At 39.9% G+C, this 24,407-nt stretch overlaps 2 protein-coding genes across 2 annotated transcripts; both read left to right on the top strand.

Annotated features, from left to right (window-relative positions):
* Positions 1-1,583: 1,583 nt before the first annotated feature.
* Positions 1,584-12,012, top strand: LOC120737671. The gene is made up of 6 exons (XM_040038504.1): positions 1,584-1,806; positions 3,538-3,596; positions 5,796-5,935; positions 6,916-7,100; positions 10,084-10,309; positions 11,901-12,012. Exons 1-5 carry the CDS (start codon positions 1,702-1,704, stop codon positions 10,294-10,296), a joined length of 702 nt encoding a protein of 233 aa, XP_039894438.1. The 5' UTR covers positions 1,584-1,701; the 3' UTR covers positions 10,297-10,309; positions 11,901-12,012.
* On the top strand, positions 11,644-22,311 carry LOC120737672 (DNA ligase 1-like). The gene is made up of 10 exons (XM_040038505.1): positions 11,644-11,667; positions 11,901-12,023; positions 12,233-12,323; positions 14,864-14,937; positions 15,083-15,902; positions 16,069-16,231; positions 16,463-16,824; positions 18,691-18,764; positions 19,030-19,076; positions 19,487-22,311. Exons 1-9 carry the CDS (start codon positions 11,644-11,646, stop codon positions 19,063-19,065), a joined length of 1,767 nt encoding a protein of 588 aa, XP_039894439.1. The 3' UTR covers positions 19,066-19,076; positions 19,487-22,311.
* Positions 22,312-24,407: the final 2,096 nt, after the last annotated feature.

Here is a 24,407-nt window from a genome sequence, read left to right on the forward strand (position 1 = left end):
CGTATCGAACAAATAATAGCAGATGGATGAGTGGAAACCTTTCTGTCTAATTAAACAGCTCAGCGTTAACTGAGGACCTTTTCCTGTCAGCTGTATTCTGCTCATTTACAGCTTCAAACTTTTATTCTTCTTGGACTGTATTACTGTAGTTTTGAATAAGTCACATTTATTAGGGATGTGCCCTCTGTGACATCATACAGAGCCAAGAGTAGAAAAAATATCTAAAACAAGTTTGAAGCCTGTTATTGTCTCACAGGGATCAGTATCCCCCTTTTTAAAATTTATATTTTATTGTTATTAATTACTATTATTATTTTATTTTACCTTTTTTGAAATTTTATTTAAGAATAAAAACTAAATAAAATAAAAAGTTTCCCAATTTTTAATATCAGTATCCACCACTGTACCACTATATATACAGTACTGTGCAGAAGTCTTGAATCACTCATTTTATTTCTTTATATTTTGCTTCCAAGGAGCCACACTTGTAATTTTTTTAACAAGATCTTTTACAAGTGGTCTTGAGCAGTAGCTTTCCAGGCTTTCTGGAGATTTTTCAATGTTTTTCATTCATTTTTACTCCAGTCCTTGTACCATTTTTAGATGAATGTTTTTGTTTGTTTCTTTGTAAAGACACTAAATACTGATCTTTCAATTGTTCCACCTTGAAAAAGCTCCATAATCAAAGCACATAAAAGACTTAATCTAGCAAACAACCAATTTTAAATGATATCTTTAAGCACTTTGTTGCCAGCAGCTTTCCTGAGCTAACTCTACAAAACAGTGTGACTGGTATAAAACAGCATTTTTGCTCCAACAAAAATGGTGATTAACAAAGAGCTAGTAGCTGAAAACCTGTCAGTGTGTCCGTAAAAAAGCAGGAAACTGGACAGGTGGAGGACAAAAGTAGAAGTGGCACAGTACAGTGTCTGAAAATCATGTTCTTAAGAAAGAGAACAAAAACCATTAAAGAACTGACACCAGAGCTGAGAGATGCTTTAGCCCTTCAGTTTATTTATATACTGTTTGCTGAAACTTCAGAATAAGTCTCAGTGGAAAGGTGGCTGTCAAGAAGCCAATCCTAAGGAAGGGAAACAAGGAGAAAGGGCTGAAGTATGCCAGATTATACAAGAACTGGACTGAAAATCAGTGGCAACAGATCTTTCGAAACCAAATTTGAATATGTTGTTTCAAATAATTGTCAATATGTATGGAGGAGGTCAGCCATCTGTAACAGACTGTGGGGGATGATTCATTTTTCAGCATAACAATGATCCCAAACACACAGACCCCCCGAGTCCAGACCACAACATTACTGGAATCATGATGGAATCATCTTGACAGAGAATAAAACAGCAGACAGCCAAAATCTAAAGAAGAGCTTTGAATGTCTTTCAAGAAGAGTGTAGAGAAATGACAAGAAAGCTTTCCCAACAGAGTTCAGGCTGCGTTGAGAAAGAATAAAAAAAGAATTAAGCTTTGTTTTAATGTTTTGGTTACATTTTTCTTTAATAAAACTGGTAAATTTCAAATTATGCGTCGTTGTCTTCCAAAGACACAATTTCCCATGCTGCCTTTCGAGGGGGGCGTCGTCAGCGCACATGTGCGCACGCCGAATAGCGAGCATGTACTGAAGTGTAAATAACCCGTCAATATTATTTGCACTTTTTCACGGTTTGCCAGTCGGTCCCGTCGGACAGCATGGCCTCAGAGGAGGACGACGTGCTGCTGTTTCTAATCTACCAGCACCTGAAGGTGAACGGCTACCAGAAAGCTGCCCAGGTGCTGGAGAAGCACGTTACCCAGGTAAGAAGTTTGGCTTGAATTTACAGTCTAATATTTAGCGTGCAGTCGGTAGACTGGGTTCTAGCTCGCACACGTTAGTTAAATGTGAGTAAAAAGACTATTTTTTTATGTGACTTCATCAGCTGACATGCGCATCTTGCTTGTTATATAACAACTTAAATATAAATGTGATGTGTGTTTGCTTCAGTGTGGCTGTCGGTAAGATGCACTTCAGTCTGTGTGTGCGCGACAAAGCGTGTGGCTCCTTGTTCAGGCCTTCTGGAGGAAAAGAACATTATGTTACAGGAGCTGCACAAAGCAGCTCTGCTCCTGCGGCCTATTGCTGCACGCTGTCACCCCATTCAAAACCTCATCACCTTTTCATAGTGTTTAGTGATAACAGTTGACCTTTTTATCTAAAGCTCCTGGAGCTGCTGTGATAAGTTGATTAATTGATTATTTCATCAATTTAAAAATAATCGGCAGCTTTTTTTAAATTAAATAGTCAGCTGAGATGAACTTCTACTTACATATTTTTCAAATACGAGACCTGGATGCTTTTCTCTATATTTCGCTGTAATTCACTCGTTTTTAGAATTTGGGGTATTTGGACTGTTGCACATAATCACTGCAGCTATTGATTATCCAGTAGCTGTGCCGATGACATCTTATGATGCAACCAGACACTGTAAAATAAACTTTTCTGGTATTTTCTTTTTTAACAGGGGAAATCTAAAAAATAATATTGCCTTATTCTTCCTAAGTCTGTCTGTTAGGAAACATGCGCTTAGGTGTGATGTAAGCTTTTCCTGCAGAGCTTATGAGATAAAAATGTCATTGTCAAAAGTTGCTCGTACTTACAGTGGCGGGTGCTCATATTTAACATGATAAAAGAAAATGTAAAAAGTGAGATCAGAGTCGGTACAGGTACAGAGAATCACAAGGGTTCTCTGTTTGCAACAGTTCTTTTCTATTTTGGCTTCACAGGTCTGAATGCAAGTACATAAACCCCGCCCACCTGCAGTTCAGACCTTCTGTTTACAGGGACGGCCAATCTGAAGAAAGTTGGCTTAAAGGGAGAGTGAATTAACTGAGCGGTCTGCTGAAGTTCATTATAAGATATCATTTATCTTTTCTTTCATTTTACTAACCACTTATCCAGCGTTGTGTCGCGGTAGCTGGAGCCTGTCCCAGCTGTTACAATGCCAGAGGCAGGGTAAACCCTGGATAGGCTGGTTCCTAACCATTAAAAAGAGGGGGGAAGGGTTTTTCAGACACTGGATGAGCTGTGGGCTCCATCAAAACATAAAAATAAGGAATATTATACTGTCGTGGAGTTCAAACATAAAACGAGAGCTGGAAAGGACATAATACAACAGTCTGAATGAAGTTACAGCAGCAGTCTTATTAGAATTTACTTACGAGTGTCCTTCACTCCTCTATGTGAACATTGTGTATTCATCATACTCTCTTCTTTGGCATATTTTACATGAATTCACATCTGGAAGCTTGTGGCAGCATTCCTGCAGCACAGGAAATTTGCTATTTCCCTTTGCTATCTGTGTTTTTTTTCCTTTCTTCTTTTGTCTATGTAGTTATGGGACGCACAGGAAGTTTATCTGAAGCAGAGACAGAACATTCAGGGTATCAGTGAAAAGGAGAAATTGTATTTTGAAAACACTCTTGAAGAGTCAGTACTGAGCAAGTTTTAGATGCACAGTATTTCTCAGGCTGTTGTGTGTTCTGTTGTAGGTGGAGACACCAGTGGAGAGCTCCTCCACCCTACATGATATCTACACAGGCTGGATGAAGTAAGTCACACCCAGTTACACACTTGTATACATAAATATATAATGCCACAAGTTACCAAAAAGAAAGTAATTATAAGAAAATTGTAAAATTTAACACGTCACATTCTTTGTGCTGTAATTGTTATATGTGCTGCAAATCCTGTGAAAACTGACTGTGTACAGCAAACTGTACAGGTGAGCATGTGTAGATTAAAAATGTCCGTAGCTGAAAACAGGATGGGGCTCTTTGGCTCCCAAAGAACCTTAAAACAATCATTTAATGGTCTAAAATGAGATTAAGCCCAATGAAGTGCATAAATAGTGGCTTTTTCTCATCATCCTCTGTTTTTCTTTATCTCCACATTTTATGACTTCCTGCTTTTTTTGGAGTCACAGCTCGGCAGGTAATGCGATTCAGAGACACACTCAGCTTAGGTGATTTGTAGACTCCACACTGTCTGTGTGAGCAGGATGCGACTGGTACGGTTTGTGTGAGTGATTTCCTGGCCTTGTGCCCAGTGCATTCTGGGATCACCTTCAAATCCCTGCCTCCCTAATGAGGATTAAATGGGCATCAGATAAATGGCTAAATCAATGACATCAGCTCATTTGCCGAAGTGAATCTAACACTAAAATAACAGAAATCTGCAGAAGTCAATGAAAATACATAATTATGTGCCGAATATAAGGCACCTCTGATTATCAGAAAAACACTGTTTTCAAACAGCTGCTCATTAGGGATAAGTACTCATAATGGTACTTAGCCCTATTCTAATTAATGCCACGATGCAAATGATCAAAAACCTGTAGTTCTTAGGCTTCTGAGATTCACAGAAATGTTTTTTTTTTTTAAAAGATGGTGAATTCAATTAAATATTATTTATATAGCGTCAATTTACAACACCTGTTGCTTCAATGTGCTTTATAATGTAGGTAAGAATACACTTAACCTCTCCAAAGTTAGCCGACACTTTGTAAGCAAGCACTTGGCAACCGTGGGAAGGAAAAACTCCCTTTGAACAGGAAGAACCCTCCGGCAGAACCAGGCTCAGGGACGGGCAGCTAGTTGGGGGTTAAGGTAGAAAAAAGTGAGAAAAGGATGCACTGTGGGAGAAAGACACAGAATTGAATTACTTCACTGCACTGATAAAGAGTAAAGACATGTAAACAGAACAGTGTAGTCTATAGCTGTGCTAGCTATTTGCTTCCAAGCATAGCTAAATCAAGTCGAATGCTTGTTTACGTTCACGACCATTTAGGCACACCTTCCCAGTACTGGGTTAGACTCCTTTTCTGCTTTGAGAGCTGCCTTAATTCTTTGTGACATAGATTGAAAAATGTGCTGGAAACATTCCTCGGAGATTTTCCATGTTGATAGGATAGCATCACACAGTTCCTGCAGATTTATCCGTGGCTTGAGTCTCCCGCCACATCCCAAAGGCGCTCTCTCAGATTCAGATCTGGTGCCTGTGGAGGCCATCTGAGTACAGTGAACTCGTGTTCAAGAAACCAGTTTGAGATGTTTTGAGCCCGACTGCTTACAAAAAGATGGATGTTGCCACTGCAGCATCACGTATTAGTGAGTGTTGGAACACTAAGGCTCGCCATTTTGGTGTTGGTGAAACCGGATGTAAATGGTAAATGGCCTGTATTTGTATAGCGCTTTACTAGTTTTGCTACTTTACTAGAGATATACAGATGTATGTTATGTTATAACAGTTTGGAAACTGGAGAAAAAAGTTAAATTATTAGCCATGTAACTGTTCCAAAATGCTCTAAACACTAAAATGGTCCAGAGTTCATTTCAGACTTTCTGGGCTGAAACTTGGCACGCTGCTATCAACTTAAGCAATCTGTGTTTGTAAATCTGCTAATTAAAGAGGCCGCAGCCATAACTTTAAGCATCAGCAAATTCCATTTAAATGATTTATAATAAAGATTAGCCCTGTGTACAATTATGATAAAGGGAGAAAACATACATGAGGCCAAAAATACTTCTCATACTAGCATGTAAACGTGTTAAATTCATGCCTGAAGTTGGACAATTTAACTCGGGAATCTGTGAGTCTGAGACTCACTTTTAGAGTCAGCCTCAAGTGGTCGCTGGAGGAATCGAGATTTGCATTGACTGCGTTTTTCAGCTCATCAGTTGGTGCTTTACCTCATGTATAAGCATAGCCAGTAAGAGAAATGTAATTCATTTGTGTGTGTGTGTTACAGACTGTACTCCCTAGCCCAGCATGCCAAACAGGAGACACAAGAGTCCAGTTACTCAAAGAAAAGCATCAAAGCAGAGGCTGCAGACACCAGGCTCTCCAGTGTCACAGGAGGAGATGATGTGGCTTCCAACCCTCCACTCGGTAAATTTTATGTTTGATTGCAGTAGTTAGGACAAAATAAAGCCACTAATATGTGCACATCTGTAGCTGAAATGAATTTAATTAATTAAATGTCAAACATTTTCTAATTAATGCTTGTTTAAATCTTGTGGATCTCGATTTCTGGAGAATGATGATTTCCATTTTTATTTTTTCTGATGATTTATAGATACATAGAGCAACAACTTGGCAATTAATTATTTTAGCAACCTGTCAGTCATACAGCTGATTCATTAGTTTATCTTTGGAAGATGCAAGAAATGAAAACGTAAAACAAACAAAAGCCTCTCTGTAAAAATATGTTTTTGTTTATTTATCTAATGCTAAATTAAAGCTAATTTAACAGCAAGCTGAAGTTTGTTCCACAACGCTGGAGCTAAAACGGTAAAATTATGGCCTGTAGCAAATGGGAAGCCAGTGTAATTCTGCCAGGACTGGAGTAATGTGTGTCGAGTGTTTGTGACTAACCTCACTGCTGTAAATGGTCAGAAGCTCCTCTCCTGCGCAGCTAGCTCACAGTGTAGGAGACGTTTCTCTACTTTTAAGATCAGTCTTCAAACTTCCCTTTTTGATAAAGTTTATTGTTAGATTCTTGCCTTCTTTGTTCAAACTGGACACTTTTTGTTACTTCTCCACATCACCTGGACTTTTTAGGGAATGTAACTACTAGATCGGTTGACCCTGACACGTGCCTCAGTCATGCTGCTGGGTTACGTCTCGTAACTTGTTCATACAGGATCATCTGATTGTTGGGCTGTTATCTCTAATATTGTAGGGTCCTTACCTTACAATGTAAAGCTCTTTAGGGCAACTGTTGTTGTGAAATTGGAGCTACATACACTGAGTTGAACTTTGCATTGTATAAGTTATCCTTTTTTTTCACTCTGTGTTTATTTCTTTTACAAATCTTGGCACCGGTGACTATGAAGCCAGTCTAAAATATATTTGATTTTCTCTTTCAGAGCCCGGGCCTGATGTTGTTGAGCCTCTGAAGGCAGAGAGCATCTCTGAGAGTGTCTGTGAGCAGCTGCTGGCTGCTGATAATAAATCCCAAGCAACAAACTCTGACAGCGAGAGCGCCGGCTCCTCTGACAGTGAAGTGGAAGAAGAAAAGATAAAGGAGGAAGAAACAAAAACAGAGCAAGAGGTGAACATCTCACATATCATGAAAAATGGGTTTGAGTTTTTCTGTGCTAGCTTTGCCCCCTTTTTCTCAAAGTGAGGAGACAGAATCCTTTCAGTTAGCGTAGCCCTGTTGTGTCAGTGCTAATGTGTGCTTCATATGGGAGAGCCAATAAGGACAAACTGAATGTTGAGCGTAAATGTTTGGTATTTAGGATGTGTTGATGAACACGTGCGCCGAGAAAACCAGAAAATATCCCGTAGCCTTCAAATGGTATTAAAATCACAGGAGAAATAACAAGATAAGAAGGAGAATCATTTTTCCCAGCTAAGATGCTAACAGTTTATTTCCTGGCGTGACTTAAGCTTTAAAAATGTGTTTTCTTAAATTCAAAAGAGGTTTCTCAACAACAGCAGCTGCAGGAAGGCATGGTTGTGGTTGGTCCTATGCAAAGTTTTGCAGCACGTCTGCTAATAATCCTTCTCTCTGTCACCAAAGAGCTGCGTAAACAGCTGCAGATTAGCTTTTATATTTTAATATTGACATTCTGACACCCAAACAGTACATTTATAATCTGAAATAAGCTATGCCCTGAACATAACAATCATATTTTCAAATATTAGCATCTTAAAACTAATTAAAGTAGGCGAGGAATCTCCAGCAGACCTTATCTAATTAAAGATGAATCTCTAAATTTGTACGATTAAGCATGAAGTGAACACGAGTTATTTAAGTCTTATCTCATAAAGCAACTCTTGAAATAACTACGAGCAGGGAAAGATAAAGGTGCGACGTGTTAATGATCATTAACCCTTTAAAGCCGGTCGGAGCGGGCACGCTCCATTTTGCATAACTATTTTTAAATCCCGGTAGCTCTGCAACCACGTAAACTAGCGCAATAATTTTTTTTGCATATGAAACCGGAGGAGTTGTACTTACATCTTATGCCATCAGCTTGTCCTCGGTCACGGTTTCCTTCCACATATGGCTTTGCAAAAATTGCATAAAAAGCGCTTGCAGGAACAAAAACACAATATTCCAGAAACACGCTTTGCCGATCCGATCGGCTGTTTGTAACACTTCCTTCGTCCATCAGCACGAACTGTCGCATGTCCGCCATGACCTGCCCGAAACCGGAAGTGATGTCATTTGCGAAAACGTAGTTTTTTACCATCAGGGCTTTATGAGCCTATACTGGTGTTTTTAAAAGTTATCTTTGACTTTATGACTTTCTGTGTCGTTTCTGGGATGTTTAGGACTCATATTGCACTCCTGGAAATAGTTTATTTTGATGCATATGCAGTTCTTTTTTGCAAATTTGCATTATAAGATTTATTTTCGTTTTTCCTGCAGTATATAAAAATTGGTGTATTTCAAAAATAAAACTATGAAGACACTTAAAATAAATTTCCTGTGGTGGGAAACTATTTTGTGCAACTTTTTTGTATTTACAGTTTTGAGGGATAAGCCTCTTAAATTTCTCTAACTAGAAATATATGTTAAAAAAACAAAAACGATTTTCAATTTTTTTGTAGTTTATTGCACTTTTTTGCAATTTATGTAATTACTATGCACTTAATGCAGACATATTATTAAAACTTGGGCTATAATGGTTGTATTGATGTATAGCAACTTGAAATGCTCCCAAAAATGGCTCCACACCATGTAAAAATCTAATATAAGCTCTGGCGCACTTGGTTCTATGGTAGGTCTTAAAGGGTTAATGTAGGAATATTTTTACTTGGGGTTTATGTTTTAAAGGTTTTCATTAAAGTTAAAAGCAAAAAGTAAAAAGCGTTCGAGTAAGTATCGAGTGCTGAGCGTTGTTACAGGAGGAAGAAAGCAGTGCCATCATGAACACACATAGCTGTTGTCCAGCCACTGTAATAATGTGCTGATAGATGGACAGTAGCTGCAGTGTTGTTATACGCTTGTGAAACACACGGACACATTTCCACTCGTCTCATCTGTCCTGTATTAGTTTCCTCTGTTGTTATTACTGCTGTGTGTGTGTGTGTGTGTGTGTCTTGTCTGTTCTTTTGTGTTGGCCCAGTGATGCAGCAGATAATGCCGTGTGGACACAGAATTGTGTGCGTGTGACAACGGTAATCTTCAGAGACAAATTGTGTGCGTGCTCGTTTCTGTGCGAACTATTCGTTGTGGTTTCTGTCGACAGCTGCTGGAAACCCTGATTACTTTGTGTCTAATGGTAAAAGCACTGCGGCTTTCTTTTTGCTGTACAACAACAACAACATCACATTCTTAACGGCAAAGATGTTTCTACTCAGCAGAATTTCTAGTTTCTTTTAGTTGTAGTTTTCGCCAGCTGGTTGAATTAAATCTGCTCTCTGTGGATTAAAATGGACTTCCTGTGATGTGGAGCGGAGCTAGCAAGTGCTCCAGCGACACTCAGTGGAGTCATATTTTTACTTTTGGATTGCATATAAAGAGATGCTAGCATCTCCTCCTCACGTGCCTTCTTGGCCTGCTTGGACTTGATGGTGTCTTTTTGCTTAAAGTGGTGAAACAAGTTTGGTTTTTTTTCCATATTTAGTGGCAACAATTGTCTTGCATACTTTGCAGAGGAGTGTGGTTTGTTGGGGGTTGTTGAAGTAGCTCCCTTTTTATGTACTAAATATCATTGGAGGCTGGCACATGCAGCTATCGCTCTCAGGCATGTCTGGGTTTGTTGTTGTGCATGCTAGGGGACGTAAACACAGGGTGTCTCTATCTATATAGTCCAAATATATTTGACACAACAAGTTTAAAGTCTGTGTGCGAGTATTTGAAATTGCTCTGTTGCATTGTTTCCCCCAAACGTAAAAAGCCTGTACACTGTTCTCAGCATAGCACCTCATTTGCAGTGAAATATAGTCTCCAATAAATGGGGTATACAGAGCAGTAAAAAGATCCTCGAGTGTCTTGGATTTGTCTTCCTGAAACTAGCAGATATTCTGAGTAAACAGCAGGATGCAAGTTCTTCTAACTGCCTGTACATATTTTCCAGTCGGCTCCAACTAAAGTGTGTGCTGAGGCGTCCAATGAAGCAGAAAGCCTGAGCTCTGCCTCTTCAGACGCTGAGGAAATAACTGCACCCAGCCAGGGTAACAACAGCCTGGTGTTACCTGATCAGGCTGAGGACCAATCGCAGGCCCCCGATCCAGCCGAGGCCTCAGTCTCAGGCGGTGACCTTAAAGTGGAGCATCAAGAGGGACAGTGACGATCTGAAGCAGGTTAGGTCATCAATTTCATTTTAAACTTTTGTGTCAGATGTTTATTTTTCTTTTCATCTCATCATATCTCGCAAAACTTTTTCATGCGACTGACACTTGAGCACATATGCATCACTCGCTCTACCTTGATGTCTTTAAAGGCCTAGTGTGCTGTTTAATTTTCCTCCTGGCGCACTGGATCGCTCTGCAATGAGCAGAAATGTTAATCACCTTAAACCACACTCATAAAAAAATGGGAGTAGCTGTTGATTCCTGGCTCAGCAGAGCCTCTTTCTCCTCAGCTCACCTCTGCACAGCTGAAACTTATTTTGCAGTGGACTGTTTGTGTTGTTACGCTTCCAGTAGTCAACACTGCAGGCAGCCTTTCTTTGCTGAATTGTGATTTTTCTTTTAGGACTTTACTGGAACGTAAAAGATTGCGATTAAATGTCACCGTATTAGATGTTGCTCTTAATTAGTGCAACAAGTCGGTGCACTTTAAAACTCTGTATTCATGTTTAAATCATCTGAAGCTCCAACAGAAACAGAAACGTCAGATTTAATTGGCATTTACATTGTTTAAACAAGCAATTTGGTGCCAGTTTTCAACAAGAAAAAGATCAAATAAAAAACATACAGAAATTAAATGTATGATTTTTTTTTTTTTTTTTTTTTTGCATAAAGATGATAATTTGTGGTGCCACCTTTTTACCATAATAATAATAATTCTGCAACATTCATCTCTCCAAGTGTCAAAACAGGACTGTTAAAAGCCAGCAATGAATAATTCATGTTATTTGATCAGTTAAGTAGCGTTGTATTTGCAAGATTTATTGCTCACATGTGGAAAGATGGAAGCGCCAGTAATAATAAATCGGACATGAGCAATCAAAAAGCTGTAAACAAAAACCCTGATCAGCCAAATATTAATTAATTGTCGCCCAAACTGTTGTAAACATCTGGCTCTGTTTACAGACTAGTGCAGCATGCTGGTGTGCTATGCATCAAAGATCATTATGCTTGTTCCTCTTATGCTCATATCCATAGATGCTTAGTTTATATCAAGTCTTAGACTATTTTTTTAGTTAAAAAAAAAATCTAAATTTAATTGTCATCTTCCACGAAATCCAGAGCATCTGGAAAAACAATAAATCGGCAGAAATGCAACTTGGGAAACAAATATCAGTCCTCTTGTTGTTATTATTGCCCGCATGCACACATCAACATAGACCTAAAACTAAAGATTATCACCTGCACTGGTATCTGATTTGGTGCACGAGAAAAGCAACACACAAAAGAAACTGCATTCAGTTTTGTCCCAGCAGTCCCAGCTGTCCTCTTCAGCGAATGCCGCCATGCTTGGCAACCTTCAGAAAATGGTGCCGGCTGAGTTGTAAAGCAGATACTGGCCGGCGCTGGCACCAGCGCCTCCAGGCTGGAAGTGTTTAAACCATTATCCATCTGACTTCTCTTTAGTGATGCAGCCATGTTTCCAAGACTTAACTGTGGCTTCGAGTGCAATTTTAGCTTTTATTGACAAAAATGAGCTGTATTAATTCGCCTTTGTTTTCTTGTAGGATTAAATTGATCTTTCTGCTCTGTTTTTCTCCAGGAAGCAACCACAAACACCTCAGAAGACATAGAAGAAGCTTCGGCGTCACAGCAGACAGATGTTCCCACTCAGGAAGTCAGCGAAGCAGAGTCTCCAGAAGGTGAAGAAGCCACAGCAGGAGAGGTGCAGTACTGCTTCATATTCATATATTAATTGATACGAGTGCAGAACCTGTGATTGCTTTTATTATGCATCCCTGAAGTGCCTGCATATTTTGATATTTCCACTACAATTACAAAGTATTTAAACAATTCAGTTAAACTAAGAACTAAATCTGTAAAAACTTGACTCGTCACGTCTGGTGCTGAAAGACCTCTGTTGACCTCTTGCAGATGCCCATCCTGGTTGAACCCACCACCTCTGACCTGACAGCTCTGGAAACCAGTGACCAGCTAGGAGACGGTCAAGCCCCGCCCTCTGCAGGTATTAACAGCCAATAGATTTTTAATTACCGGTTTGTTCTTTTCCCCCTAAATGGATGGCATCTTTTCCGTCTCTTTCTCGCTGCTCTGACAAGAGTCACAAGCTGTTGTTAAGAAACCGAGGCTTCAGTGCGGCTGCCTCTGCAGCAGGTTTCTTTTAAGTATTATGAAAATCAGTCTGATAACATCTGCCGTCCAGGTTTGTTTCCACAGTTACAAGAGTTTCAAAATTTCACATTTCTGCTCAGGCATGAAAATCACTGCAAGGTTGATTTAAGAAAGAAAGTGAGATTTGTCGTAGGGTTGTATCTGTAATCAGAATGTTTCTCCTGATTGGTTGATTTAAACTTATCACTAAATTCGTAGTTATGAGGACCCACACATTCATCTTTCCGTATATACGATTACATAAGACAAAGAGAAGATGCACGTGCTCATGACCGACATAATTAAATGATTGATTATAAGAATATTACACACATTCATGTAATCTCTAAAATTGGTTCATCTTTATAGCTTCTTATCTTTATATGTGAATATTATTGTTGTATGCTCCGCCCCTCCCTGAGCCTGGTTCTGCTGGAGGTTTCTTCCTGTTAAAAGGGAGGTTTTCCTTCCCACTGTCGCCAAAATGCTTGCTGATTAGGGGGTCATATGATTGTTGGGTTTTCTCTGTATGTATTATTGTAGGGTCTACCTTACAATATAAAGGGCCTTGAGGCGGCTGTTGTTGTGATTTGGTGCTATATAAATAAAGTTGAATTGAATAAGTATTTATGATTACTTGGACATCTTTTTCGTCATAAGTCAACAATAGAGAAAAAAAGTATAACATTACTTCTCACTTGGAGCGTGAGCTCAGGCAGCTCGATGCTCGTTTCGTAAGCTGTTGTGCCACAATGACAAAGAGTTGAGGTTAAGTAGGATGCACTTCCTAACATATGGGCACGAGGTCTTCAGTTTTTCATTCAGCTACACGCTGAAGGATCTGAAAACTGTGATGCATGAAGAGCTCAAGAAAAGGCAAACGAAAAGACCAGCCGTTCTCAACTGAAGAAGACTAAACGGTCTAAAAACTCATATTTCGTAGCTTCAAGAAGAAAGACACATTTCAACCTGTTGCTTTGCTGAGCAGTTTTCTTTTTTCCCCAAAAGTTTAATTAACCTGGGAAAAAACTAAATATTGTCACACCTGAAGCCCATCTGTAGCTGTGACCTTGGTGTTCGCCATTTCCTCGCAGGACACTCATTTGATTAAATCAACTGTGGTTCGTCTAGCATGAAGCACACCAGGTTGTTGTGAGCTTGCAAATCTAGTGAGAATCCAGCCGCCTCTCAACACGTTTCTTGTGGTGATGTGACGACACACCTCGGGAACAGAAGGGGAGATAGATGTTGGATTTATCTCGACTTGTTGTGGTGGAGGCGTACAGCTGTGAGGCTCGACTCTCTTTTCATTTAATGGCTGCTGATTTGGACGAACTGACCTAAAAGTTATTCACTGATATTAAAAAGCAGTTCCAAAAAGGGAGTTGTTGTTGGAGCGGTTTCCAACAAAGCACAGCTTCGTCGCTGTACTCTGGATTTGCTTTTTTCCATTTATTTACAAGGGAGAAAAAAGGCATTCTGTCTTTTCATTTTTCCTTTTATTGACAGCACGTCATCTCCGGCTGTTTAAGCACAGAAGTTTTAGACAAAGTTTGAATATTTTTACGCCGAGGCAGCTGGATTCAGTGCCAAAACTTGTAAAAGAGTTTGACAGATTTCTGCCAAAGCCGGAGAAACAGCAGTTGTTTTTCGACGCCACTCACTTGTGTAACTTCTCAGAGGAGTTTGTAAAGCTTGTCACAGCTTGTTAAGCAAGCCGGAGTTATGACTACTCTGAGAGTTGCAATCATCTGGAAAACAATCGCATCTTTCACCCAAAAATTTGAAAATGATAGATGACGTTTGAATAGAAACGAAGGTTTTTCGCATTCTGACCTGTCAAACACGGAGGCAGTTCTGGATTTTACTAACTGAACTGCACAAATTCCTGGAAAGGTGCCTTTTGTTAATAATATTATTATCGACCTGAACTTCCTGCTATGACAAGTCCAAACATCTGCTGCAGAAAGGCTTCAGAGTTGGATTCCTGTGGGGGGAGAGTGTTCTGATGCTGCTATCAAGAAAAAAATACACCTGGAGATGCTCGTCAAATAAAAGTGTTAGATATATCACAAACATGTCGTAGTGTGTGCTCTGCTCTCCACTTTAATCCTCAATACATCAGACAGAACCCAGCCTGAGATCCCATCAGGGCAATTTAAAATGTCTCGTTATCTTATTTTTCTTTTCTTTTATGACCAAACAAAAAAAAACTGCCTTATGACTCATGTCTCTTGCTGTTTTTCCCAGAGTTGCCACTGTAATAGACTGTCGACTGATTTTAAAAAGATGATTTTATTGAGTCTCACGTCATGTACTTAAATCTTAAAGCTCTGATCAGGTATAAAAGACTACAAATGTAATCTAATGTAGGCATTTTATAATATTTTTCAGACCCTGACGGTGAATCTCAAAATCCAAAAGAGGAGGAGGAGGAGGATGACGTGGAGGAGACAAAGAAATCTGAGGTGATACAACTACTTAACTATTTACGGTGAAGATAAGTCTTTGCCAGAAGCAGATGGGGAATAATAATGAGTACATTTGCACTATCTGTAATGACTTTGTGTATATGCAGCATGTTTTAATTCCTGTATGTATCTCTGCACTCAGACGTCAGAGGTCGCAGATCTTTCCTCGGAGCTGGAGGGAGACACGGAGATGTTGAAAATCCCCATGGACACCGGGATCCACAGTGACCTCTCAGCCACTCCAACTGGTATCAAAGTCACGTTGGTTTCAGAAGAGCGATCGGACCCAGAGGCCTCCATCATCATCAACATCACAGTCAAAGACGACGAAGCAGCTGAGCGAGAGACCGGCCAGCTGTCCCCTGAGGAGACTGCCGAGTCCTGTAAAGACCGCAGCACTCCCAGGAAAAAGAAAAGGAAGAGCAAACAGGATTTTGAGACGTCAGCAGCAGACGCATCGATCACGGACACACCCAGCAGCACTGATGCATCTACCCCAGATCCACTCAGTGACACTCCTCTTCCTAGGAAATCTGCCAAAAAGAAAAAGAGAGACAAAAAGAGACAAGAAGAGGAGGTGACAGAGGATGGCGGAGATCAGGAGGATGAGGTTGAGGCGTCTCAGGTAGCTCCACCAGACAAGAAAAAGAAGGCTAAGAAGAGGAAAAGGGAAAGAGACGAAGAGGAAGAGAAGGAAGAGGAAACTCACACTGTCACTGAAAACAAAATTAAAAAGAAGAAGAAGAAGAAGGCTAAAGATGTGGAAGAGGAGGAGCGTGAGGCAGGAAGAGCAGTAGAGGAGAAGGCTGAGAATCCTGTGAGTCTGGCAGAGACAACGGAGGAGAAAAAGAAGAAGAAGAAAAAGAGGAGAAAGGAAGGAGGTCAGGAGAACGAGGCGGTGCAATCTGAAGAACAACCAGCAGGGGGCAGTGATGGCACAGAGGAGAAAATGGAAGCCACAGGTAGAGAGAGAGAGAGGAAAAGCCTTTCCTGAAAGTTCCCTGTAATAAGACATGGACTTGTATTTCATGTGGCCTTTACTCTTAATCATTAGTGGTGATAAATCTAGTGTGATTTTTAGATAACTTTAATTGTGCATTTTATTTTCTTTTTGGCCTGCTCCTGCAGAGGGAAAGTCTTCTTTGGACTCTTCGGCCAAGAAGAAAAAGCGTCTCAGGAAGAAGCTCAGCCTGAAGAGGAGATTAAAACTTCATAAGAAGGAGAAGATGGCGATGAGGTTGATGAAGAGCAACAAGTTATCTGCAGATCAGAACCATGTGAGAAGGAAGAAGTGAGTAGTTTCTGCTTATCTTTGGCATATTTCTTCATAAAATTAAAAGTGAAACAAAAGCGAAGCCAAACGATTGTAGAACTTGGCGCTGCTATCATTGTTTCAATGTCACCTTGCAGAATTTTGATGCTGTAGAGGTTCGTGCTACCAGTAATACTTCTTACAAAGAGTATGTGCAGAAGGTTCTTACAAAATCACAGTAAAAGTTAAAGGATTACTTCCATTTTTCAGACAGAAACACATACAAGAAGAAACAGAGGAAGTGTTTCACCCAAAGTCAAGCAAAAGACCCAAAGTTGAGCCCATTCGGGAGGACGAAACTCCAAAGAAGAAGAAAAAGATGCAAAAACATGCTGACCTAGAAGAAAATTCGTCAAAGGAAAACCAACCTCCCAAGGCAAAGAAGGAGAAGAAGAGGGAGCTGCAGGCTGAGGATCAGAGCGGTGTGGCAGATGACCAGAGTGCTGCGATTCTTGATGATGCCGATACGTCGGCGCTTTCAAACGGAGGGAAGAAGAAAAAGAAAAAGAAGGCGGTTAAATGCGAGGAAGCTGCCGAAAATGTGAGCCAAGATGTACCTGCTAAGAAAACAAGTAAGACTTTCTTCTTACTAAGTTAGCATTCATGTTGCGCTATATTAAGGGTGTGACAGTTCATGAAGTCTTGACACAAACATCTGCAATATCGTCCTGCGGTATTATCGACCATCTGCAACCAGTGTGGTGAAAGCTATAATGTTTAAAGACTGCTGCGGTAACAGGTTACACATCAGAGTATTATTGTTCGCCGTCATACTGGAGGAAGAAGAAACCATGACCCAGACTGTGAGATATGAACTGAACCATAGTTACAGCACTGCTGGGATAAACACGATGCTTGTAGATCCACCTTTAGCAGCAATAACTTGAAGTAATTGTCTTCTGTTGACTTTATCAGTCTCTCACATTGTTGGTATACACTTTGGTATACTCAGTCAAATGAAGGTGCAAGGAGCTCAGATCCTGTGATAAATCATCACCGTAACTGACAGCTGGTATGAGGCGTTTGTGTGTTACGTGGTGTTACACATGATGGTCGGTCTTTTCTATCCAAAGGACATTATTCCAGGAGTCATGCGATTTATGCAGATGCAGCGCTGCAGACCTAAGCCGTGCTGCCATGTTCTCTTTAGAGTGAAGAGGCTTTCTGTCATCAATTTTAACATGCTAACTGAGGCCCGTAGCGTCTGAGCTGTAGCTCTTGCAGTTTCTCTGAGCATTGCACCGATGGAACTTATAAGTAACTTGCTGGGATATGTTCACTCATGGGAACATTGTGGCATTGCGTTGATACTCCCGAATGCTCCAGACCGACTGCTTTTGATCAGTTAAGTCAATTTTATTAGCAACACCTAGCTGCTATTTAGCCTTGTGCAAACAGTAAGAATGTGCATAGTTTTTCAGGACACTACGTCACAACAGTGTGCAGTTCTTTAGACTTTAACTATATCTCACAGCCTGTTTTTGGTTTTTGAGGTTCAGTGACCTGCACAGGCTGAGAAAAGGACATGTCAGGACAGACTCCATAAAACTGTAATAAAGCATTATCATAAAGACGCTGTCTACATAAAATGCACAAAGCTTCCTATCAAAGTAAACGGGCTGATGTGCTTACCGACAGAGAAAAGCTCTACAGCGCATCCACCTGAAGTTCAAAGGTCAGCTTGTTAACAGTCACAGTGCAAGGCTACACGAACTCAACAACCTCACCACAGGAGAGATGGAGCGATATCACCATGTCTTTAGTTTTTGATGCATTAATGTCTGAGAAGGACAACCTGCTACCCTCTGTAATCTTCCACTGTGGGGCCATCACCTCACATTTTTGTTGCTGGATTCTACATGAGTAGATTCAAGGTTCAAAATAATCCTTATTAGTAACAAATCGTGCATTAATGTCGCCCCTCGGTTCACACACCGTCTAAAACAAAGACGTAGCTGCTGTAGTTTTCTCTCTCGGCTCAGAGCTGCACATTTGTGCTGTTGCAGGCACAGCTGAGAGTACACTCTCTCTCACTGTAGTCTGTTACATGATATTGAATCATATTTATAACCTCTGAAGAGAAACTGGTGTATTCATATACAGAAGGGGAAGAGACAAGACTTTTAGTTCTGGTTTCTCTTTGTAATCAGAGTTCTAGTGACCAGTTGCATTCAAGGAGGTTTTTGTTGCAGACAAAAGGCCCATGTGGAGAGCTAAAAGCATATATTTCCACCTGTAAACAATGACCGTGGCCCAGATGTCTTTTGGCTTTCTCCAGTTTATCTTAAGTACACCTCTGCCTGTGGATAGGGGCAAACTATTGCAAGACGATGCTCCAGAGAGGTGAAAAAAATGACCGTGCAGGGGTTCCACACACCACACTACCACAAAGTGCAGCAGTTCCTTTAAATGACTTCATAATGTGCTGATATTCACAGAGAAGAGCAGACTACAGGAGAAACTAGAGGTCGAGCCTGCTGCAGACACACACACTCCTCCAGCTGCTTCTGGGGTAAGAAACTCTCATCCTTCCTTTTAAAATATTCAGAGTTATAGTACGCCGCCGTTTACGTTTCCCCTCGTTAATGAGACTGACTGACAGTTTGAAGAGACAAGAAAAAGAAATCTTCGGTCTTTGCTTAAGTTGTTTTATAGATCTGTGAAGAAGTGTTGGCACTCATCTGGCTGTGAGGCATTTTAAAGTAAACTCAGTTTCCTCTCCAAATAATTTGCATGGAGAAGCAGTTAAGCAATATTATTATTTTTTCTTATTCCAGAAAAAGAAAAAATCTTCCAAGAAGAAGACAAACTGATTTAAATTTGGGTGAGTAGCTGCTCGAGCTTTCCACTTTAACTTTATTGAAACTAATTTGTGAATTTAAAACGCTGCTTTCAGAGGTTCAGCTTAACTCCTATACGGCCGTCTCCGAGTCACCGTTCAGGATTTTCTATGTGAAATGAAGCGTTGCTCGTGCCTTCACAGGCTCTTCAGAGGCCGTGTTCATGGGTCATCTCACCTGTGATTAAAAAAGCATGTGCTTTTATTTTTTCATTTCAGAACTCCACTGCAGCCTCAGCGCTGCTTTTTCAGAAAACGTCAAACAAACTGAATCAGAAAATTGTTTCGTGATTGTAGCTAAAACTTAACGCACAAGTCTGGTTTCTCTCTACAGCAGACGCGGCATCATTGTCTGTTTACTGAGGATTAATTATGACTTTCCCTTTTCTTCCCAGGGTGTACTCGGGAGGATGACTGCAACTTGGACCTGAAAGCCTAAAAATGTCAGCGTCTTTTCTCCCGATTATTCTGTCTGAGGTTCATTTTTCCACGAGAAACAGATTTCTGAGAGGTGCTGGGAGTAACTTCGCACTACCCTTTGTTCCTAAACTGTGAATTTAGCACAATAAACACCCTAAATCCCCCTTTATTTAGCAGATTCGGCTTTAAAGCTTTGTTGGAGGCAGACCTGCTCTGCCAGGAAAAAAAAAAAAAAAAAAAAAAAAGCATAGTAATTAGTCAATGACTTTATTATGCATTTCATTCAGCGCAGCCTTTTTAACTGGAAGCTTTTCCCATTAAAGTCTCATTAAAGAAATGATTTAAATGAGCTGCCTATCGTTTGAAAGAATTCACGCAAGTGAAACATAAATTTCTATTTAAATCAAAGAATTAGATTATTAACAGGATTGCTGTGAATTTTTTTTAAATCACAGTTTATTTCTTTAATCATTTGGCGTAAAATAGCCCTCGAGTTAGTCAGCTTGCAGTTAGTTTAAAACTGAGAGAAGATGGGATCTGAGGATGTTTGGAGGCTGTGAAAGATGATTAATACGTTTCCACTGCAGCGCGAGACGCAGAGCAGCTCCGTCTGCAATCTGCATCTCCTCAGAACTGATAAAAACTTAAGGGGGAACTTTCAGTCGTGCGTCTTCTTACAGTCAGAGGGGCTCACAAACCTCCACATCTTTGAGTTTGAGTTAGAAATAAGCTAATAAGCTAAGGTGGCTCGATTTTCTTTTTTGTCGGTTCTTTTCTTTTCATGTGAACTGATTGATCAACCAGCATTTGTGTTTGTTTGAGGTAGAATATGTAGTTTTGTTCTGATGTGCATATGATGCAAACTTTGTCAGCCATCAGCTATGCAAATGATTAAATCCCGCTGCTTTGTACAACTTTAACTGCTTAAATTTGCCGTTTCTAACGACGTGCACGTTTCGAGAACGCCGGTCGTTAATAGCTTTAATTCCGCAGCGGCAGTAATTTTCTTTGTTTTCCTTCCCACACTGTTACACGTGCTGTGTTTCACGGTGAAAGTCAAACTGGGAAACTGATCTAACTTGGGCATGAAATTATAAAGCAAATGGCATCACGTCAACAAAGCAGCGTTTGTTTCTTAGGCGATTAAACCCAGATGTGATGCTGTTTGTAAGGTTTGTGCTGTCGAAGCTCAGCAGGAATCATTTCACCTCTGCATCCATCCCTCGTGACATGAACACTGTTGATATAAGTGCTTCTCACGTCTGTCTCCCAGTCGATCGCTGTAATCAAACCCTAAAAACTTCACATTTTTGGAAGAAATGTTTTGGTTGTGATTCAGTTATTTTGTTTCTGATTGCAATTTATTTTATTAAAACTGAATTCAGTCTAAATATAGTTGAAATAAGAACAAATTATACATATTCTGATTGGTTATATTTAGGGTTGGAGTTGTCACTCGGACCTCGCAGGGTCACTTTTTTCCACTTCAGAACTTTTGAATAGAAATCCTCATTGTTGAAATATGCAAGCAGATTAAAAGCTCAGGGAAAGTTTACATGAAATGCATTTTATAAGGTAAAACTTGAATCTCACTAAGATTCCTTATGCAGTATTTCACATTATAATCTCATGGCGATGTAATATTATATTTTATCCCCTTAAAAAAAAAAAAAATCTGTCAAATTTGAATCTGTAAGCACATAAGTGGTGATTTGATATACCTTTAAAAAAAAAAAAAAAAAAGTAGTGCTGTGATGTGTTTTTGTAAAAAATTGGAGCCAAACAGCTCATTAACCCAGCTAACAGTTTCTCATAATTAGAAATAACTAATCTAATGCTGTTAAACTGAATGATTAGTCTGAAGTCTGCCTACATGCTGTTAACTTCCTCTGTCTCGTTACCTAAAGCGCTCTGAAACTTTGGCGTCTGAACTTGTGAGAGACGCAGCTTGGAGCCGATGCCGACATCGATTCGGAGAACTATGAGGAGAAATTAGGTTTTCCACCCTCGGTGTCTGTGTTTACTCGCCGCTGGTGACGCCGCCTTTCTTTCTTACACAAACAGCTTTTTTTCCCTCTGAAACAGAAATCCATCAAGTCAATACGCGGGGCAGTTTGCAAACGCCACATCGTGACGATCAAGAAACCAGAGTTCAAATCTAATTTGTCCTGAATTTAAACAAAGTGACGTCAATTTTCCAAAATCCTGTTGTGATTTATGGATTATTCCTTGGAAAATTTTCTCATAATTTCCTAAACATTGTTGCTGTTTTAAAGAAAAATAACAGGCACTTAAAAAAAAAAAAGTTCTTTATTCCCTATGAGATAACGACAAATCTTAAACTAAGGTCCAGTATAGTAAAATGACTTATGAACTGACAAGAACATCCATCTGAATTTGGTGCAAATCTATGAGTTCAAAAGATTAAAAAGTGGCTCTACAGTGTGTGCTCTGGACTCGATACATTGTTAATGTATGTCGAGTCATCCTCTGTCTCAACCGGGTCGTTTTAGTTCCTCTTACATTCTTCTGATTGGCTGCCCCTCACAGCAAGGAAAGAATAAAGGAATGCCAAATTGTGCACTTGGCTTCTTAGCTAAATATCAGCTGTAAAGTCTAAGGAAGTTAAGAGAAAAGTTTCCTAGAAGGGTAAAAATAAAGGATGCATTTAAAAAAAGTTGACAGCAGCATGATGAGCGAGCCAGTGTCTCACGAGTGTCGACAGTTCTCAGATTATCAAACAGTTCTGTTCGCGTTTTGTCCTGTAGCGTCTGTCAATAAAACGTTTTCTCACTTAAAATGACTTCTTTTGTTCTTTTTGTTTTTGTTTGTTTTTCAGTATCAGCAGCTGGTTCAGCATGTAACACTGATCGTTGACCTGAGTATAGTCAGAAACATGACTTTACGCGGGGGCGTGCCCTTTGACTGCTTTAATAAAACATACATGAACACGAGGAACATTCAGGTGATGTGTTGGCTGGCTGCGTGCAGCTGAAACTCATTTTCAGGTCCACTTATATTACAGTTATTCATTCATTTTAAAACCACTTCTTGAATTCGTGGTCATGACGATGCTCTAGCCTATCCCAGCTCACAGAAATGAAAGGTTCATATTTCTGCCCCATTAAAAACAATCAAATCGACCTGAGCAGTAAGATTATTTGCACTATGTTTAACCAGTATTATTTATTTATAACAAGTATAGCAAAATTGTTTATCACGTGCTGTCTTTTTCTAATATTTGTTAAATGTCTTCATGTTTTGCTTGTTTAAGTCTGAAGAATCCTGCATAAGATTTTTCCTCAAAAAGATTTTTACTTTTTTAGGGACAAAAGTTGATTTAAACAGAAATTCAAATATTCTTAGGACAAATATCCTTTTCATTTGGGATGTGGGGCACAAACAGGGAACCGTGTCCACTGCAATAAAGAAAGCTTCCCTTTTTATTGAGCAACTCTGCTGCTGATCAAAGTAAATACTCGCAAGTATTCATGAAACACATTTATTCATCTCTTAAACGAGACTCATTGACCCAAACAAATATGGCAGCAAGGAAAGCAACAGCTCCCCACCCTGAGTTTTATTCAGAACAAATAAAGATGCTTAAGTTGGAAGAAATTGTATTTCATAGAATTCTAAAAGTCTGAACCATTTAGGTTATTTGCAGTCTAAATGGACACAATGGTTTTACGGTCGAAAGGGCGAGAATCTGGGAGCGCAGAGAATGATGAGGACGCCAGTTCTCACTAAATCATTTTGAGCGACAGATGTGTTTTAAAAGAGTTAACAAAGCAAAATCTCTAAAAATGAATAAACGTACCTTCAGTCTGCTTGACTCCCGAGTGGATTTCCTGCTTCTCTCCCGTGTAATATGTACTCCCGGAGCCATTTTCCTGCTGGGTGCACTGGTGCGGTTTCTCCTGTGAACAAACGAGGCATCGATCGATAAATGGCTAACAATCACCAACTCTGTAAACACATTGTGTCCTGAAGGTTTTGTGTGTTTTCCAATAACTTTAAACCAAAAGTTTTATCACGACTTTCTCAACAGCTTTTCACATACTTTTGCCTTTCTGTCTTCTCCCTGCATGAGACACCCACACAGACACAGAGCGTGACACCATTACTCAGTGACAGTGTCTGGATTTGATATAGGAATGCTAACAGCAGACAGGATGTTCTTGAGTGTGATTATACATAATTACAGAGCTGATGCAGCAGCTGTGCATGGCCGGCTGCTTTAAAGTGGCCGTAATGACATCTGTGGCATAGTATATTGTTTTTAAACAACCATATTCGCCATCTGGAGGAGGACATTTTCTTTAAGGTATGAGTGTTGGACTGCTGCTGCTTCTCTCTGGACCTCTGAGCTGTATTCTCTTATGACTACTTGTAAACACTTTTGTTGCTCACTGTAAATAATAATAAAGGCAGTTGTGAACAGGACAGATTATTTAATACAACCCCGATTCCAAAAAAGGACAGCGTGCAAATGCAATTCGTAAATCATTTATATATATATATATATATTTTTTTTTTTTTTAAAAAGAGGAGCTTTAACAATACATTTAGTTGAATTATTAGTTGTTTATAGGTTTCAATTGTAGTAAAATACTTTTTTGTGAGTATGCCACAGCACCGTGAGCCAGTTTAGCGCCACATTTTGATTTCAGGCATGAAGCAAGCAGCAATTTCCTGTCACAGACTCTATAAAAGATGGATGTACCTTCCAGGTCTCAGAAGTGGGGCCTGGGTAGCCCCAGTCTGGGGGAGCTAACTTGGTCCATGTTTTAATTTTCTTCATAGAAGTCTTTTGGTTCGCTCTTGGGAGACCCCAAAAATGATCCCTGACAACATAGCTCCTGGGATAACTAGGACACACAAAGGCCTCCAGGA

The sequence above is a fragment of the Simochromis diagramma genome, unplaced genomic scaffold, assembly GCF_900408965.1.
Source record: "Simochromis diagramma unplaced genomic scaffold, fSimDia1.1 OVJJ01000247.1, whole genome shotgun sequence".
In the NCBI taxonomy this organism is placed as follows: Eukaryota; Metazoa; Chordata; class Actinopteri; order Cichliformes; family Cichlidae; genus Simochromis; species Simochromis diagramma.